General features: G+C 46.0%; 1 protein-coding gene across 1 annotated transcript in view; it reads right to left on the bottom strand.

Moving 5' to 3' along the window:
- USP9X (ubiquitin specific peptidase 9 X-linked) overlaps positions 1-18,150 on the bottom strand; it is a 1,542,050-nt gene that overhangs the window by 1,227,499 nt on the left and 296,401 nt on the right. Inside the window, exon 6 of the mRNA XM_078658291.1 lies at positions 15,128-15,346. Within this exon, the coding sequence (XP_078514417.1) occupies positions 15,128-15,346 (219 nt within the window). The remainder of the gene's footprint in view (positions 1-15,127; positions 15,347-18,150) is intronic.

Raw genomic sequence — 18,150 nt, 5'->3', positions numbered from 1 at the left:
CTTGCCTGCAAGCTGATAGGCCAACTTAATGCAAGAGACAATCCATCTGGAGATGGACCTCTTGGCCACTGGAAAACCCATCCTCATTGAACCATAGTTCACAAACAGTTGATCCGTTTTCCTGATCCCTTTGGTCTTTTCCAAATAGAACTTGAGCACTCTCTTAAGATCCAAAGAGTGCAGTGACCACTCGGCTGGGGTCGTAGGATTTGGAAAAAACGAAGGGAGGGAAATGGACTGATTTATATGAAAATCAGAAACCACTTTAGGCAAGAAAGATGGATGAGCCCTTAGGACTACCCTATTGTGGTGGAAAACAGTATATGGTTCCTTCGCACAGAGCGCTTATATCTCGCTTACTCTGCGCGCTGAGGTAATCGCCACCAAAAAGGCCGCCTTCCAATAGAGATGTTGCAAAGAGGCCTTGTGGATGGGCTCGAAAGGAGGTGACATTAACCTGGATAGAACCAGGTTCAATTCCCAAGGAGGAGAAGGATTTCGCACAGGAGGATACACTTTTTTCAACCCCTGGAGGAAGTCCTTAACCACCGGAACCTGAAAGAAAGAGATCTGATCAGGTGATTTCCTGTACGCCACTATGGCTGACAAATGCACTCTAATGGAAGCATATTTCAAACCAGAAGTTGCCAAAGAAAGGAGGTATGGCAGGATTACCTCCTCCTGCCCTTTAGTCGGATCTAAGTGATGATCCCTACACCATATGTAGAACCTTTTCCACTTGAACGCATAAGACGCTCTCGTGGAAGGCCTCTTAGCCTCCTTTAAAATGTACATACATTCGGGAGGCAGATTCAAATGTCCATATTGCAGGACCTCAGGTGCCATGCTGTCAGGTTCAGTGATGAGAGGTTGGGGTGTAGTATCCTCCCGTTCATCTTGCTCAACAGGTCCGGTTTGCAAGACACACAGGCCGATGCAGCAGGTCCGGGTACCACCACTGTCGTGGCCAATCCAGAGCTATCAAGATCATCTCCATGTCCGACCTGAGGAGCTTGGAAACTACCTTCGGAATCAGAGGCAGGGAGGAAACGCGTAAGCAAATGTTCCCGACCAATCCATCAGGAGAGCGTTCCCCTGCGTCCCTGGCCGGTGGAATCTGGACGCTAAGGCGTGGCATTTTGCGTTTTCTTCGTCCGCAAACAAGTCTATGGCTGGACGACCCCAACAACGAAAAAGCTCTTCTACCACTTCGTCGTTTAGCACCCAGTCTGGCTGATCTTCGAAGTGCCTGCTGAGTGCGTCTGCTTTGATGTTTAACTCGCCTGGAAGGGGCACCGCCACCACTGAAAGGTTTCGAGAGAGAAGCCAGTGCCAGATGGTTTGAGCCTCCCGGGAGAGAGGGCGAGATCGGGTGCCTCCTTGTTTGTTCAGATAGAACATGGTAGTTGTATTGTCTGTCTGAACTAAGACTCAGTTGGACTCGATCGCTGGAAGAAAACCTTTGAGAGCTAGAAACACCGCTCTGAGCTCCAGCATGTTTATGTGGTACGTCATATCCTGTGCAGACCACTGACCCTGAATCTGTAGGGGACAAATGTGCGCTCCTCAGCCTTGTAGAGAGGCATCTGTCACTAGAGACTGGGTGGGTAGTGGCTGATGAAAAGGTACTCCCACCAGCACATTCCTCGTCCGAGTCCACCATTAGATGGCATCCTTCGCTGTCTGGGAAAGAGTGATACGATCTTCCCAACGCCCTGTCGCCTGGTCCCACTGATCTTCGAGAGCCTGTTGTAGAGGGCGCATTCTCAGCCTGGCGTTCGGGATGAGAAAAATGCAGGACGCCATGGAACCCAGCAGGGAGGCTACCTGTCGGACTGTCGGAAGCCGAGACTCTAATAGAATCCCACACTTCTGCCTCATGGAAAAAAGTCTCTCCTCCGAAGGAAACGCTTTTTCCAATCTTGTGTCCAGAACGAAGCCTAGGTAGTGGATGGACTGTGTCGGCCGCTGGACTGACTTCTCCAGGTTCACATGGAGACCGAGCCTGTGCAACTGGTGTAGACAAAGTTGCAGATCGTGCGTCACCTGTACCGGAGACGGGCCCTTTAGGAGCCAGTCGTCCAGGTATGGGTAAATGAAGAGTCCCTTTTTGTGAAGAAAAGCCGCCACCACTGCCATGCATTTGGTGAAGACTCGTGGGGCGGACTTGAGACCGAAGGGTAGCACCTTGTACTGGTAGTGTTTGCTTCCTACGACAAACCTCAAGTACTTGCGATGCTGCAGAGCAATCGGAATGTGAAAGTATGCATCTTGCAGATCCACCGAACACATCCAATCTCCGGCTTGAAGATGTGGGCATATTTGGTGAAGAGCGAACATGCGGAACTTTTCTCTGACTATGACCTTGTTTAGGAGACGTAGATCTAGTATAGGCCTGAACTTGTCCTCCTGATCTTTTTGGGGGACAAGAAAGTATCTTGAGTAGACTCCCTTGCTGGTGAGGGCAAGAGGTCTTTGGCGGAATGCTTTTCGAGGGCGCCCGGAAACATAGCCTGTATCCATTGCGCAGTATATTCAGCACCCACTGATCTTTCGTGATGCTGACCCACTCGGTCAGGTGTTGCGAAGTACTTCCTCCCACTGGAGTGGGCAACGGCGCCAGAGGAAGCCACTGATCAAACCTTTCCTCCTCTCGTGGTGGTAGAGGACTGCTGGTGACCTCCTCTACCTCTGTTGGATTTGCCTTGGTTCTTTTTCTGGGACCACTGAGGGGTTTGAACCCTCTGTTGAGCCCCTCTCCCCCTGTTGGTCTTAAAGAGGTTTTCGAACTCTTTTTTCTTCCCCAAACCCACCGCTTTCACCGTACCCAGTTCAGTCTTCATACGGGTCATCTCCTCATCTGCATGTTCTCCGAAGAGAGAGGAGCCCGAAAAGGGAAGATTAAGGATGCGATGCTGAGCATCCGGCTTCAGCCCTGTGAGGCGCAACCAAGCCGACCTACTGGCACAAACCTCATGCGAGTAGGAATGTGCTGCAAGCAGTGCACCGTCCGCTGCTGTGCTTATCAACTGGTTCGCCACCAAACATCCTTCTGTCATAGTTTCTTCGAAGTCCTTCTGGTCTTCCTTTGGCAGTTTGGACTTGAACCTCTCCATGGAGTCCCATAAGGCTCTGTCGTATCTACCCAGCAGTGCGGCCGCACTGGAGACCTTCAGCGAGGAAGCAGCTGAATTGCAAACTTTGCGACCCCACGAATCCTGAGATTTGCTGTCCTTATCTGGTGGGACTGAAGAGGAAGCAGCAACTGCATGCGTCTTCCTCGCCGCTGGCACTATCAGAGTCTGCTGGAGGGTCAGATTTTACAAAAACTGGGTCAGAAGAAGGCGGTTTGTATTTCTTCTGTATGCGGGCTGGCACCGCTCTGATGGCTGCTGGGGTTAGGAAAACGTCCTTGACCGGATCCATAATTCCCAGGACTAAAGGCAGCAGTGGACGAGAGATAGATTTTTTGTGCAAAGTTTCAAAAATGACTGTCGTAGTAACCTGGGGGACAGACATTTCAATGCTCAGCTTCTGAGCTCCCCTTTGCAGGACATCCAGATAAGTACCGATGTCATCGACTGGAGAGGATCTGGAAGTAGGACTATCCGTCAACGTGGGAGAGTAATCCCTTTTGGAATACCTGGTCGAAGAAGTAGAGGAAGTAGACGGAGTTCTTCGATGTTTACGGTGAGCACCGTGCCTCCTCTCACGTGACCTTCTTGGGTGCTCTTCCCTTCTAGGAGAGCGAGATCTAACCGGATCCTGTCTTCTTGGTGAACGAGATCTGACAGGATCTTCTCTGGGAGATCGGGATCTCACTGGATTTTCCCTTCTGGGAGAGTGAGATCTGATTGGTCTTCTCACAGGTGATTTTCTGGGAGGACTACGCCTGTCCACTTCCTCCACCAGTCTCTGGAGAGGAGACCTGTGCTGCGGACTGGCGTACTCATGCATACGTTTGGTAGCCCCTGACTCCTGCCAATGGTCCAATGACTTAGACCATCTGGGAGACAGTCTGACCTCCGCAGGCGAAGGATCTGGCTGACGCACAGGAGATCCGAGGACAGAACTTCTGGATCTTGAAGATGTTGTTGAGGAGCCAGAAGACTGTGAAGTAGAATGGCGAGAAGCTGACTCCGTAACCATGATCACAGAATTGTTTGACGATCGAGGCCTTTCCGAATGTCTCGACGTCGAACGTTCTGGCGTCGCACGTTTTTCTCTCGACGCCGAATGTTTTCGGGGAGTCGGCGGATCCAGCAATCTCGACCTCGAATGCCTCGATGGCGATCGATGCGAGGATCTATGGTCTCTCGACGTCGAGTGGTGATGACCAGCCGTCGACGGAGCCCTCTGTCTCGACGTCGAATGTCTGTGCGACGACGGCAGAGGGGTATTGGTCACCCTCGACGCCGAACGTTGATGAGACGTCGACGGAGACTGCGTCCTCGACGCCGATCGACGTTTTACTGTCGACGGCAGAGGGGTCTTGGTCCTTGACGCGAACGTAGTTTTTTAGACGACGGCGGAGGGGTCTGGATGACGACGGCGGAGGAGTGACCTCCCTCGACGCCGATCGTCGCCCGGTTGACGACGGCGGAGGGGCCTTGGATCTTGACGCCGGTCGTCGCCCGGTTGACGACGGCGGAGGGGATTTCGACGACGGAGCTGGATCCTTAGACGTCGTCGACGTACCTGGTCTTCTTTTCGACGGCGAGCCCGACTGTAGTTTTGACGATGAATGACCCACCGGTGGCTCTTTCCTCAGCGCCAAGCCTGACGCTGAAGCTGAAGGGCGAGAAGACTTCTCTTTTGAAGATGTTCTAGCCTTCTTGGAGCCCTTCTTCACCTTCCTCTGGATGACCTGTGAGCCAGGCCATAGTTGCGAATTCTCTCCCTGTCTTTGAGAGTTCTTCCTGACGGGTGCTCGCAGTGAGGAAAGGTGCCTGGATCATGTTCTTCAGGCAGACACAGGATACAAACGTCGTGGTTGTCTGATTTTGCCTTCTTGTTGCCACAAGAAGGGCATTTGTCAAAAAGTGAAGGCATTCTCAGCTGAAAATGCTCACTAAACTGACTAAAAGTTGTTAAGATGAAGTAAATTTCTGTCAGAAAAACAGAAAATTAGTGGAGCTGTGTTACCAGGATCCTTCCTGAAGGAGCCGGAAAGAACAACTGACCTAACTGTCACCCCTGAGGCATGATGGGATACCGGGGGTCATGGGTGCCTTAAAGGCACGGTGTCAATTTGTTTTGTATACAGCTACAGGTTAGCTTTTCAGTCTTTTTAGACTGTGTGTTTGCAATGCAGCCCGGGAGCTTTCTATGGTTTCAGGGTGTTATAAGAATTTCTGCTGCTCCCTAAGCATTAAAACAGTTACTAAACAATATTTTGTGTTTCTCATGTTTCTAATGCATATTATTCATGTATAGTGGAAATTCTTCACAGCATATTCCAGCTCTGATGTGATTTGGCTGCTATTATATATATATATATATATATATATATATATGGGGCACATAAAATATAGTGTTTCCGGGGTCCCGCGCATGGGCGGGAATATTCTAATGCTTATGACTATTGATGAAAACTAGACATAACCCACATTAATGAGGAAAATAAATTTGCTAGGATGAGGCTGGGGAGATGCCTGTATGGAAACAAATACCCGGAGGATCTCTGCACAAAAGTATTGGAAAAAACAGTGGAATAAACTACTACAAAATATGTAATTTCAGAAAGGACTGCATGAGGAAGGGGAAAAAGTTGGTCAATTGCTAGCTTGGCTCTTAAAGTGAGAAGAAGCAAAGAATACTTTACTTACAACATCATAGTAACTCTTCTATTTTCGTATCATGTGATGGCTATCATGCACTTTAAAAGGGTGGCCAGCCCTCGTGACGTTGTCATGTGAACAAGGCTACGGTTTAGCCGAAACGCGTCGTGGCGGACTGGTGCTGGGTTTAAAACAATAAAATAACTTTGCACCGCAATTTGGGTCTCGTTGGTTCCTGTTCGTTTGTGTGGCGGACTGCAGCGCTTGTGGACGAAGGAGCTTGACATACCTCGTATTTGGCATCCGGGACTGCTTCCCCGGACTTTACGAGACCCCTCCACGTTTTGGGCAACGGCGGCAAGAAGCAACGTTCTTTTGGGACCTTAACCAAAGCTCCGTGTAGGAGATGTCGCCAACGCCCCAGGGAAAGCGGAATTGACTGCGGCGGCGGGTCAGAGGAAAACCGGAAGGAGTTCGGGATTCTGGGTCGGCGGAAGCGGATTGAGAACCTCTGGACTCCCCGTGTGTGTACCTGGGACGCTGTGCGGACAGACCGCAAGATACCCTGTGTGGAGTAGCAGGATCGGCTCGGCGGCATCTCAACCGGTAGGAGCATCGACTGCTGTGTGCACTCTTGTATTTCACCCATTTCCACGCACCATGTCGGCGGACACGTTAAGGGGGCGTGTTGAGGCGTCTAGGGGCATGTTCACGGATTCCCCGGCTGGGGGATCCGGGTCTAACACTAACACTAATTTGAATGTGGTTGCGGTCAGCGGCACGAGAAATGAGGCTAAAGAACTATTCAAACGCTTGGAGAAGTGTAGTAAGAGAGAACTATCTAAATGGTGGGAATTTACCTCTTTGACCGGCTATTTGGACGTGGGGCGAGTACCGCGTGGCTTGCGCATCATGCTAGCTCCGTCCTATGAACAGCCTGACCCACTCATGCTACAAGCCTGGGCGCTTTGCAACTTAGAAAATTCTAAACGATTGATGGCCATACTAGTTCAGTTCGCTGAGAGCGATAGATTGAAGCTCTTAGATGAAATCAACTTGATTGAAGCTGATATACTCAAATTGCCTCCTACTCCGGAAATTGATAAATATAGAACGGACATGAATGCGCGACTAGCACGTGAGGAGGATATCATCAAGAAGAGAAAAGCCTTCAAGTTCATACGAGATAGACTAGACTATGAAAATGGCCAAATCTTTACTTTTGCAAGAAAGTACGACAACATCAAACAAAGTAAAAATGTATCGGCCGTTGCTGCTACAAATGTAACTGATACCACTGTACCGCCACAACAGGTAGAATTGTCCTCAATTTCGGGGGATAGCTCACAACCCGAAAGTGAGTCGGACTCGGAGATGAGGCGACAACAACGGTCGGGGTTTCGAAAATTTACCCCAGGGCAGGAGTTGGAGTTGGTCCAGCGGGATCGCAAATTAACTTTGCGCTCAGCAAATCAACCTACCGGAGGCAGCAAGCCAACCGGAAACGCTCAGAGAGGCGCAAAAGCAACAAACGCCGCAAGCGTAAAGGGAACGCCAAGGAGACAGCGTCCTCGCTGGCAGCGCAACAAAGCACAGCCAGCACCGTCACAGGATTGAACGCCAACACAGTAGTTGATGAGAATGGACACTCTGTCATCAACCTGACTGAAATCGATCTAACCCCCAAAGAAACAAGCATTCTGGCGTTAGGCTTAACGTACAGTCCAAGGGGAGATTTTGATTATACGACCACGAAGATCGATGTTTTTAAATTCGTGCGCAAACTCAAGTTGAGGAAATACCACAATGCGCACAAAACAACTGAGAGTGTGGCTGTTAGTAGTGATCAACCTGTAGACCCTAGCCTTGGCACCCCTGCAATTAGAAATGTTGAAATATCTATGGGATCAGCCCTAACACAAGAACTCTTTGAACTCCAAGAGGAGGAATCCTCTTTAGGATCTTACAACTCAACGACACTTGGGGGTGAACCTGCCACTGCCTTATGTACAACACCTTTCAAACCAAAGTCGAAATTTTGTCCACTCATGATAAAAGATAATGTGGATATATTTCATGACAAAGTGGCAATACAGTTGAAGGAGCTACAGATTAAGAATGCCCACAGAAAGAAACGCTTCAACTACAGGGACAGTGAATATCATCAGTTAATCAAAAAGCTGAGTGCAAACAAAAATGTGGTAATACGTCAATCAGACAAAGGGGGTAACGTGGTCTTATGGCCACGTAAGATGTACCTAGAAGAAGCCCTGAAACAATTGAACGACAGGGACTGTTACAAACGTATTACGCCACAGGCTGCTCTACAGGCGAGGAACACAATATATTCAACATTGATAGCCTGGAGGAGCAAGGGCCTCCTTACCATGGATGAACTTAAATTCTTGAGGAATGATTTTCCGGTTACACCAGTAATTTATTTCATTCCAAAAGTTCATAAGTGCTATCAACAACCTCCAGGCAGGCCCATAATTTCGGCTTGCAACAGCCTGTTGGAGAACATGAGTAAATACATTGATTTCTTTTTGCAAGATTTTGTGAGAAACCTGCCATCTTTTATTTTGGACACTAGTGACTTATTAAGGAAACTAGCCAAGTTCAAATGGAACACGAACTATATACTGGTATCTATGGATGTCACCTCTTTGTATACCAGTATATTTCACCAAGATGGTATGAGAGCAGTACAGCATTTTCTTGGGAAAAGACCAACTTGTTTCCAAGATCACTCTAAGATGCTGATAGATATGATCGCAATCTGCTTAGAGAACAATATGTTTTTGTTTGCCAACCAACTTTTTCTTCAAACCAGGGGAGTGGCTATGGGGGCCTGCTTCTCTCCCAGTTATGCCTGTTTGCACATGGGGTACTGGGAGGAGCAGGTCCTGTGGCAAGAACATTTGGCCATTATGAATACAAAGGTAAAACTTTGGTCAAGGTTTATTGATGATTTGATTTTTATTTGGGAGGGCACTGAGACGGAGGTGATAGATTTCATTGAGAAACTGAATGATAATGATCTTAACATCCGTTTTACCAGCAATATCAGTGCAACTTCTATAGTGTTCCTTGATGTTGAGATTTACGTCCAGGCAGGCAGCCTTCAAACTAGGTTGCATCGAAAGCCCACTGCAGGCAATACATTGCTGCATGCTGGGAGCCATCATCCAGCGCACCTGATACGGAGCATACCCTACGGGGAGATGCTCCGTGTCAGGAGGATCTGCAGCAGTGAGGAAGAGTGCCGGATGGCTCAACTCCACTGTAAATCTCGTTTCCTTCTTAGAGGCTATAAATCAGAGGCCATTGATGTGGCAATTCTTAAGGCCAATAGAACGGACAGATTGTCACTCCTGGGCTCAGAAGTGACTAATTCAAAAACCCAGATTAAGGACTCACAAGGGGTAACAAGGATGATTATGGGTTACAGTAACCAGCATAATAGCATCTACAAAATCATTAAGGAGAATTGGTCCTTACTGTCTGAGGATCCTATTTTGGGTCCAGTTATTCCAAAATTCCCCAGTATAGCATACCGTAAAGCTAGGTCGATGAAGGATAGCTTGGTGTCTAGCAGCCCAGAGGTTGTGATGGGAACTTGGCTTAACGAGAGTAAGGGCTTTTTGAGGTGTTCGAGTTGTAAGGCTTGTAAGAATGGCGTTAGCAAAACTGAAGTGAAAACACCATTGTCGCCATTCCCAATCAAGATTAAACACAAGCTTAACTGCAAGACAGAGTTTGCAGTTTATGTTTTGGAGTGCCCTTGTGGGCTAAGATACGTGGGCAGTACGAGGCCTCAGGTCCACAAGCGCATTCTCCAACATCTGCGAGCAATTAGTAACTTGGACACCTCATATCCAGTTGCCCGGCACTTTGATAAGTGCCATGGCAAAGATGCTTCCCTCTTGTCTTATTATGTGATAGATTGTGTTCCTCCCCAGAGGAGAGGAGGTGATAGAGAGTCCCTGTTGCGTAAATTAGAAACGCGCTACATTATTCTTCTAGATACCAAGGTACCACAGGGCCTGAACACTGGGGAGGACTGCCACACCTATCTATAATGAATTCTGTCTGTTGTTATATGTAACCTATGTTTACATTGCCTTTCTGTATCTGTATTTGACCTAAAATTTTATCGTGTACCCTAGACGCCTCGTATTTGATTATTATGTAACTGATTTTAATCACATTGTATGCAGTATCACTATTTTTCACTTTATGGTAGCACTTTTTTTAGCCATCTGTGTGTATATATATCAACTTAGATACATTTTGCACAAGCTTTGCTATTTGCACATTAGTCAACTGTACTGTATACGCTAGACATTGATTTAGTTGCTAATAAGGACAACTATATACAAACCTAGGAATGAGTTCCACCATCAGGACATGGTTTTAAATGTTAATATTTATGTTTTTAACTTTTATATGTCCTTTTTGAGCTTTTATCAATTTTTGAGTAAACCATTGTGATTTGATGTGTATATATGAAATTTTGGTAATAGGGACTCTATAGGAATTATCAATGTATGGTGGAAGTTTGTATTTTGCATCCAGTTGTACAGATTTTTATTGACATTATTTTAATATGTGCAATATTGTGCAAATTACCAGCATTTAGGCTGTAATTTTGAAAGACATGTGCGAGTTTACTTACAACATCATAGTAACTCTTCTATTTTCGTATCATGTGATGGCTATCATGCACTTTAAAAGGGTGGCCAGCCCTCGTGACGTTGTCATGTGAACAAGGCTACGGTTTAGCCGAAACGCGTCGTGGCGGACTGGTGCTGGGTTTAAAACAATAAAATAACTTTGCACCGCAATTTGGGTCTCGTTGGTTCCTGTTCGTTTGTGTGGCGGACTGCAGCGCTTGTGGACGAAGGAGCTTGACATACCTCATATATATATATATATATATATCTCACCGATTCTTGCCCCAGCTGGAAGACGCGCTGCGGGTTGGGACGTTTTGGCAGGGATTCAAGGGGCCAGGACATCATAATGCCTCTTTCACTAAGTGTGCCCAGCCCTACAAACGCTGAAGAACGTAAAGATTTGACTTTGGTTCCCAACATCACGCTAATCCAGAGTACAGCCTTCTGGGAGTTGTAGTGTCGCAAGTGCTGCTACAAGGCGGATGATCACATGGTTTGGGGGCGTGTAGGACTTAAATAACGGACATTTGAACTGGGTCACACCAACATGAAACGCGGCAGCATAAAGGGGTCTGAAGAAGGAAAATAAACCGAAATGCATTACGCCTACGCTGCCTAGCTCCAATAAAAAGCCTCACCTGAATTTTCCCTGGCTGTGGCTGCTTCCTTTCACGTTGTTGGAGGGTGGATTTGCATATTCCGTGTCAGCCAGAGGACACGTCAAGCGGCCCCGTTCTTTCAAGAGACTGCCTTTTTCACTGGTGACTGCGAAAGCGGATGGAACATGCCCAGGTATGGGCTTTAAGGCAGTCCACCAACATAGCGTCGGAAGGCGAAGGACACTGCTTGCAAGCAGACCGTGACTGCACAGGTGAGTCGGTGCAATCTCACCGATTCTTGCCCCAGCTGGAAGACGCGCTGCGGGTTGGGACGTTTTGGCAGGTATTCAAGGGGCCAGGACATCATAATGCCTCTTTCACTAAGTGTGCCCAGCCCTACAAACGCTGAAGAACATAAAGATTTGACTTTGGTTCCCAACATCACGCTAATCCAGAGTACAGTCTTCTGGGAGTTGTAGTGTCGCAAGTGCTGCTACAAGGCGGATGATCACATGGTTTGGGGGGCGTGTAGGACTTAAATAACGGACATTTGAACTGGGTCACACCAACATGAAACGCGGCAGCATAAAGGGGTCTGAAGAAGGAAAATAAACCGAAATGCATTACGCCTACGCTGCCTAGCTCCAATAAAAAGCCTCACCTGAATTTTCCCTGTCTGTGGCTGCTTCCTTTCACGTTGTTGGAGGGTGGATATAGATAGATAGATAGATAGATAGATATATATATATATATATATATATATATATTCCAACCCTACTCCTCACAGAAAATATATACACGTCTGTCTCTCTTGCGTCTTCCTAGAGTGTCGTTTCAGAGATATATATATATATATATATATACCTGAAACGACACTCTAGGAAGACGCAAGAGAGACAGACGTGGAGACAAGAAACCAGGGATTCCCTCCAGCCGGACAAGCACCACTACGAAGAGACAGAGCGAGTGAACGACTCGAAGAAGCCAGGAGGCCAATGTTGCCACGCTGCGCCCAGCCACGCTTCAGGAGAAGCGTGGCTCTCTAAGGTACGGAATAGGATTGGGGGTGGGTCGGGACACAGGGAAATGCCCGCGAGTTGAGGTATTTCCTTTCTACAACCTCTATCCTCCTGCTCCGTATTTCCCTACTCCCTGAGCACCTTCACACTGTACATAGCACGAGCACCAACGGGTGGTCCCTTACTCCCTTCCCCCACCCGCAGCGTTACCAGATACTGATACTCTGTCTGCTTCTTCCTCCTATGCACCAGAGGGGAGCGATCAAAAAGGACGAAGACCAGACCAAGGGGAAACAGAGAAGACAAGAGGGAAGAAGTCCCAGGATAAGAGACAGTATTCAGAGGCATAACTCTGGGTTCAGTTAGGAAACGAACTCGGTCAATAAAGCCTTCTTTAGCAAGACAGTCTCGACATCAATCCTTCCTCTCGTCCACAATATACAAGAAGGTATAAATGAAGAGTTTTATAAGTATTATAGACAATTATGTTAAAGCACCCAACAATGTAATCACTATCAAGAGATACCAGATTCTGGAACTTCCAGGATTGCGTAGGCTAACACACACACTTAGAGAGCAATTAAAAATTCCCATTACACAGGAAGAAAATACTTAAGAGTTAAATACAAACTTTGGGCCCGGATGGACTGCCAGCTAAGTGGTACCAGGCCTACAATGATAAATTGAAAGTTTACCAGGAGGCCATAGAAAAGGGTCTCCTTCCGACCTATATCAGAAAAGCTCTGTTGCTTGTTCTGTTGAAACCATTGAAGGATCCACTAGACTACATGCAAGCTATGCCACCACTACCAGAGATCCTAGAAAGCTTTGGACAACAATCGGGTCTCTGTATAAACAAAGATCACTGGCCTGGCTGTCTGATGTGCCATTAGGGAACCTTCCGAGTGAAGAGGTGCCCTGAGAGCTCAAGACGTTCAGATATTTAGAGAATAGTAACATTCTGAAAGTAAATGTCAAATTGAATCCCACTCAATTGTTAAAGAGTCTAGAGGCATTACTGATCTTTTGGATCTCACTCATTGTGAACAGCTGGCAGGATAACCATAGCAAGATGGAGCTACCAGTGTGTCTATACTTGTTCGAATGCAGCCTATATGCGATTCAGCAGGAATGCAGTAGACGGCTGAGGTCACTACTGAATACATTGATTTGGGTAGGAAAAGTGGAGTAAAAATGGATACACTAACATGCACTTAGGAGAATGGAGGTCCTCAGGGCTCCAGACTTGGAAGCATATTATCTGGCATCACAATTACAGTTTATGGTGGCCTGGTTTGGTCAAGAATCCACTAGCGACTAAGAGTTAATGGGTTGGACATTACATGCAGATGAAATGGTCTGGTGTGTATTTAGGGGCACAGAGCCTTCCCAAACAATCCCCTGTTTAATAAATGACTTAATAACAATCTGGAAACAGTACTGGAGGATCTGGGGTACTTGGATGTCATATGCACGAGATCTACCTTTGTTGTTGCTTCCAGAATTTGCACATCTGACAAACTCATGAAGATGACCAGAGGAAAGGAGGGGGAAGAGGTACGCTGGGAGAGTGGTGGGAGGTGGGTGCAGTCTCCATTTGAACAGGCTTTAACATGGTAGCTACAATATCATGCCATTCATAATACCTCCCGATAATTATGCAGTAACACATTAACTATCCCACTGTATCCAACATGTTAAGGCTTACATGTGGCAGCAGATCAGGGATGAGTTATTAATAGACTATACATTGCTATTAGAACGCATACAGTTAAACATCCATCGGGCGCACGTGTAAAACTGGAGACTGGCTGAGGGATGCAGTTTACAAATAACCTGTATGATACCTACGATGTTGCACAGAATCAATCCAGAAATAAAAGCTATATGTCCGAAATGTGGAGTTCCTGAAGCTACATATTTTCACCTAGTATGGGATTGGTCCGGGTAGTGGAATAGTGTGCTAAGGTTGTAGAAAGATATAATCAACAGGTCTTAATCTCATTATTATTGATACAACATTTATGTGTGCTGGGCATAGACATCGTCAAATCTAAACAAAAAAAATGAAAATGTTGGCAATTTACATTGTTTCTTTAAATTAGATAAATAGCTATTTGTTAGTTTAGTAATAGGGGTTCCTAAATAAAAAAAATGAATCTGGTATACTGGTGAATGGGCATAGGTGGAAGAGATGGTGGGCCTAGAGATATGGGGAATGCTAGCAAGTTATCTAGGCTACCCTAAACAGCTAAGTATTCACAATGTAATGTAAACTATACCAAATAGTGTTCTGGTGCATGAGATAATTGTTCTGTATGTGATAATACATTTTTTATGTTGAAATGTAAAATTCAATAAAAATGTGTAAAAAAAAAAAGCAGAGGAGAAACCAATCTTTTGAGAATTGTGCTACGATACCCAGATCTCTGCCCAAAAAACTATAAAAGAAGCAGACAAGCAAATGTTGGCATCAATGCACCACTCCACCTCCTTGAGCGGATACATTTTATAGTTCCCTCAACTAGAGGCTACTTAGAACTGCATAGATTAAAAAATGGCTTGAACACAAGGAGTAGAGTGCCGTGTCTTGGTGTGTCCATAGAGCAATGTCTAAAGAGAAGTGTGCATCGTGCAAGGTCTAAATAGAGGAGAAAAAATATTTTTAGCTATGGCAATGTAATTAGAATGAGTCCATAAGTTTGAGACCCTGGAGAGCAATGTTATTGGCCCCTCAGTACAACTAGACAAAAGGAGCAAGCCATAAAGAGACTTATTCCAAGGCAACCGTATTTGTGGAGCAGTTCTGAGACAAAACCACATTATTTAGCCATTTCAGAGGCTGGAAATCTCGGAACACATTTCATACTTCCTAATCAACTTCCAGTATACATGCGGGTAGGTACTTCAGGGTCATCAGGCATTCGATAGATGCATGCCAAATGAACAACTGTTTTCTTGTGTATATCTCCATCCATACATTTAAAAAAAAGTCGATACACATATTGAAGAAAAAAACATTAAGGGCTAGTCCAAAATATTACACTGACCTTTGGTGATCGTGGATCTGGAGGTCGGGCAAATAATTCATCTTCTGCTAGTTGCACACCCGCAGGAACAGTCTCGGATGGTCGTGTACCATTATAGATATGGAACTTGCAGTGAGGGTTTAAGGCCATAGAAAGAAGCTCCAGAAGAGGAAACCAATCTTGAGAAAGTTTAGCTACACAGAGCTCCACCAAGCGATGGGTGTTGTTAATAATACACCTCTGTTCAAAGAGATAAAAAGACTGTTCTCAAAAAATATTTTCAGTTATATCAATTTGATTTTTTATATTTTCCATGGATTCACTCAGGTACATAAGTTTACGCTATATAAAACTTTATAAATAAATACACAAGAAAATATATCATTATAATTAAATGAAATCAACTATTATAATTGTTAACTGTAGACAGCAGAAGAAGAGCAGGCGAGTTTTAAAACACATTCAGCCTTGAGAAAATTTAGCTTTGCAGTTAATTTATAAAGACCAAGTAAATGTCATGGGGAAATAAAGAGCTACTCAGTAAAAAATGACAATGGTAAACTTTAGCTTTTTGAAAATATTTAGTTTCTCCTACTCCCAGGAAAGACTGTTCAACCAGTAGATTTGTAGAGTGCTTCTTGTCACCCGTAAGGGTACAAAGGCGCTGGCAGGGTCTAGTGGATTAGCCAAATAGCCAGGGCTTCAGGGGCTTTCGGAACTCTGAACGAGATGTGGAGGTCCGATGATGAAAGGGCAGCTCATTTCACACCTTTGCTGCTAGGTCGGAAAAGTAGCTACCTCTGCATCTGCTACGTCGGATGCAGGGATGAAGGTTAGAGAAAGGAATGTGGAGGTGTCTGGTTGTCTAGGGAGATCCAGGACGAGTCTGGTTGTGGTGTTCTGTATGGTCTGTAGTCATTGGAGGAGTTGAGCTGCAATCCCTGCATAGAGAGTGTTACTGTAGTCCAGTCAGCTGACATGAGGATTCAAGTGATGGTGCATCTTGAGCTTTTGGGTAGCCATTTGAATATCTTACAAAACATGCAGAGGACCAACAAAAGAGGAGGAGGGGACAGAGTTGACCTGTATCGTCCAGGTTAGCTTGTTGTCCAGAATGGTTCCTATCGTGGTCAGTAGGAGTAGATCAGAGTTCGGAGAGCCACAAGGATGTGTCCAACTGGGAGCTTTTGTTTCCGAAAATCAGTAACTCTGTCTCGTCAAAGTTGAGCATCAAGCAGTTTTCCTTCATCCACTTGGCAACATCTTTCAGGTAGTTGTAGAAGCTGGTCTTGGTGGGGTCTTCAGAGAAGATGAGCTGTGTGTTGTTAGCCTAGGATATGATGTTGAGTTCTTGGGCTTAGCCTTGCTGGCCAGAGGTATATTTTAAGTGTTGATTAAGGTGGGGCTGAGCGAGGATTCTTGGGGTACTCCACAGATGACTTATTTGGGTTCGGATGGGGAAGGCAGACTTTTTGTGCTCTTCCGATGAGGAAAGAGGCGAGCCATCTGAGAGTGCCTCTTCGGAGGCCTATGTTGTGCAGCCTCGTAATGAATGTGTGGTGGGAGACCATATCAAAAGCTTCCAAGAGGTCTAGGAGGGTCTCTCCACGGTCAAGTAGGACTTGGATGTAGTCAGTAGACGTGACGAGGGCGGTCTCTGTGCTGATGTCACAAGTTGTAGAAAATGAAATGATTCTAAATGCTGTTTATATCACTTCCCGAAGTGAATGACAGACACAGATGGTCGGTATGCGATCACAGAAAGCAAACACGACGAGGAGAACCTACTTTGAATAATCACATATGGACCTAATGTATACAAGAGTCACTTCCTAGAAGAATTTACAGGCCTTGCACCAGAAATATTATTCCCACCCATATTATGGGAAGGGGAATTTAATCATGTGCAGTTCTGATACTAGACAGATCTTAACCACCACAACCCTGAACACAGATGGTCCAACTGGCTGGGACTTATACAACCTGGTCATAAAACTGGAAACTGTAGGATGCCTGACAACTATTTAACCACGAGAAACAAGAATATTGTTCTTAGCTTATTGGTACGATGTCCATGCTATACTACACAGAATATTATGCACTGGCCAGATTACAAACATAATCGTAAATGTTAAATGTTAAGCTAGAATAGCTTTTGACTATATTCTTGTTAATCACATTATCACAGGAAAGGGCACAGGCAGTAATACAGACATAAGCATTTTAAATTAGTCTTTCTAAGAAAACACAGGACTTAGAAGCATTAAGAGATTAAATCAAACAAACCGAAACCGCAAGTTCCATCAGGAATGTATTATTACAATGGGTAAGATTAGAAGTAGTATTTAGAGTCCAAACCGAGCACAGCGGTTCATGGCCCGCCGCCATCGCCTAGCACCGGGAAACCCAAAATTCCTCACCAATCACTTTACCCAGAGAGCCCACCAGTCCAAGCCTCTACTTCACATGGCGTGTTCCCTTCTGCATCCCCGGACAGGGCTGGATATTTGGGGCAAGAAGATTTTCTCTTCCGCCAGCCTTGCTTTGCAGGCAGTGAACACTGCATGCCTCTTGGGCTGTTATGCCCACTTTATGTGGGAAACTGTTGGCCAGGTGCTGCCACAGGTTCTGGAGGACACCAGCGCCTTTCTCTCCAAAGTGGTAATGGATGAGCAAGATGTAGCCAAGTACACCATTCGTTGTGGGCTTGACACCACTTACGCGCTGGGCAGAGCAATGTCGTCAATGGGGTCTATTCAATGCTACGAATAGTTGAGAACTACAGGCTTTTCGGGAGATGTTCAGGCTTCCCTTTTGGACATGCCCTTTGATGGCACCCATCGTTTCGGAGACCAGGCGTCATGGCCCTGGAGAGGTTTAAGGATTTGAGGCCTAAGATCAACTCCTTGGGCCTCTTGGTGACCACCCATTCCCGGTCTGCTTTTCGTCCCTTTCGGGCTATGGAAAGGGCTATCAGCCGTGCCAGCCCCATCAAAGCTACAAGTGCATGTTCAGCAACCTCTGTGCTGCTCCTTTCGACCCCA

The sequence above is a fragment of the Lissotriton helveticus genome, chromosome 8 (genome assembly GCF_964261635.1).
Source record: "Lissotriton helveticus chromosome 8, aLisHel1.1, whole genome shotgun sequence".
NCBI lineage: Eukaryota > Metazoa > Chordata > Amphibia > Caudata > Salamandridae > Lissotriton > Lissotriton helveticus.
Note: the sequence above shows the minus strand (reverse complement) of the source record. Positions and strands in the feature narration are given on the sequence as shown.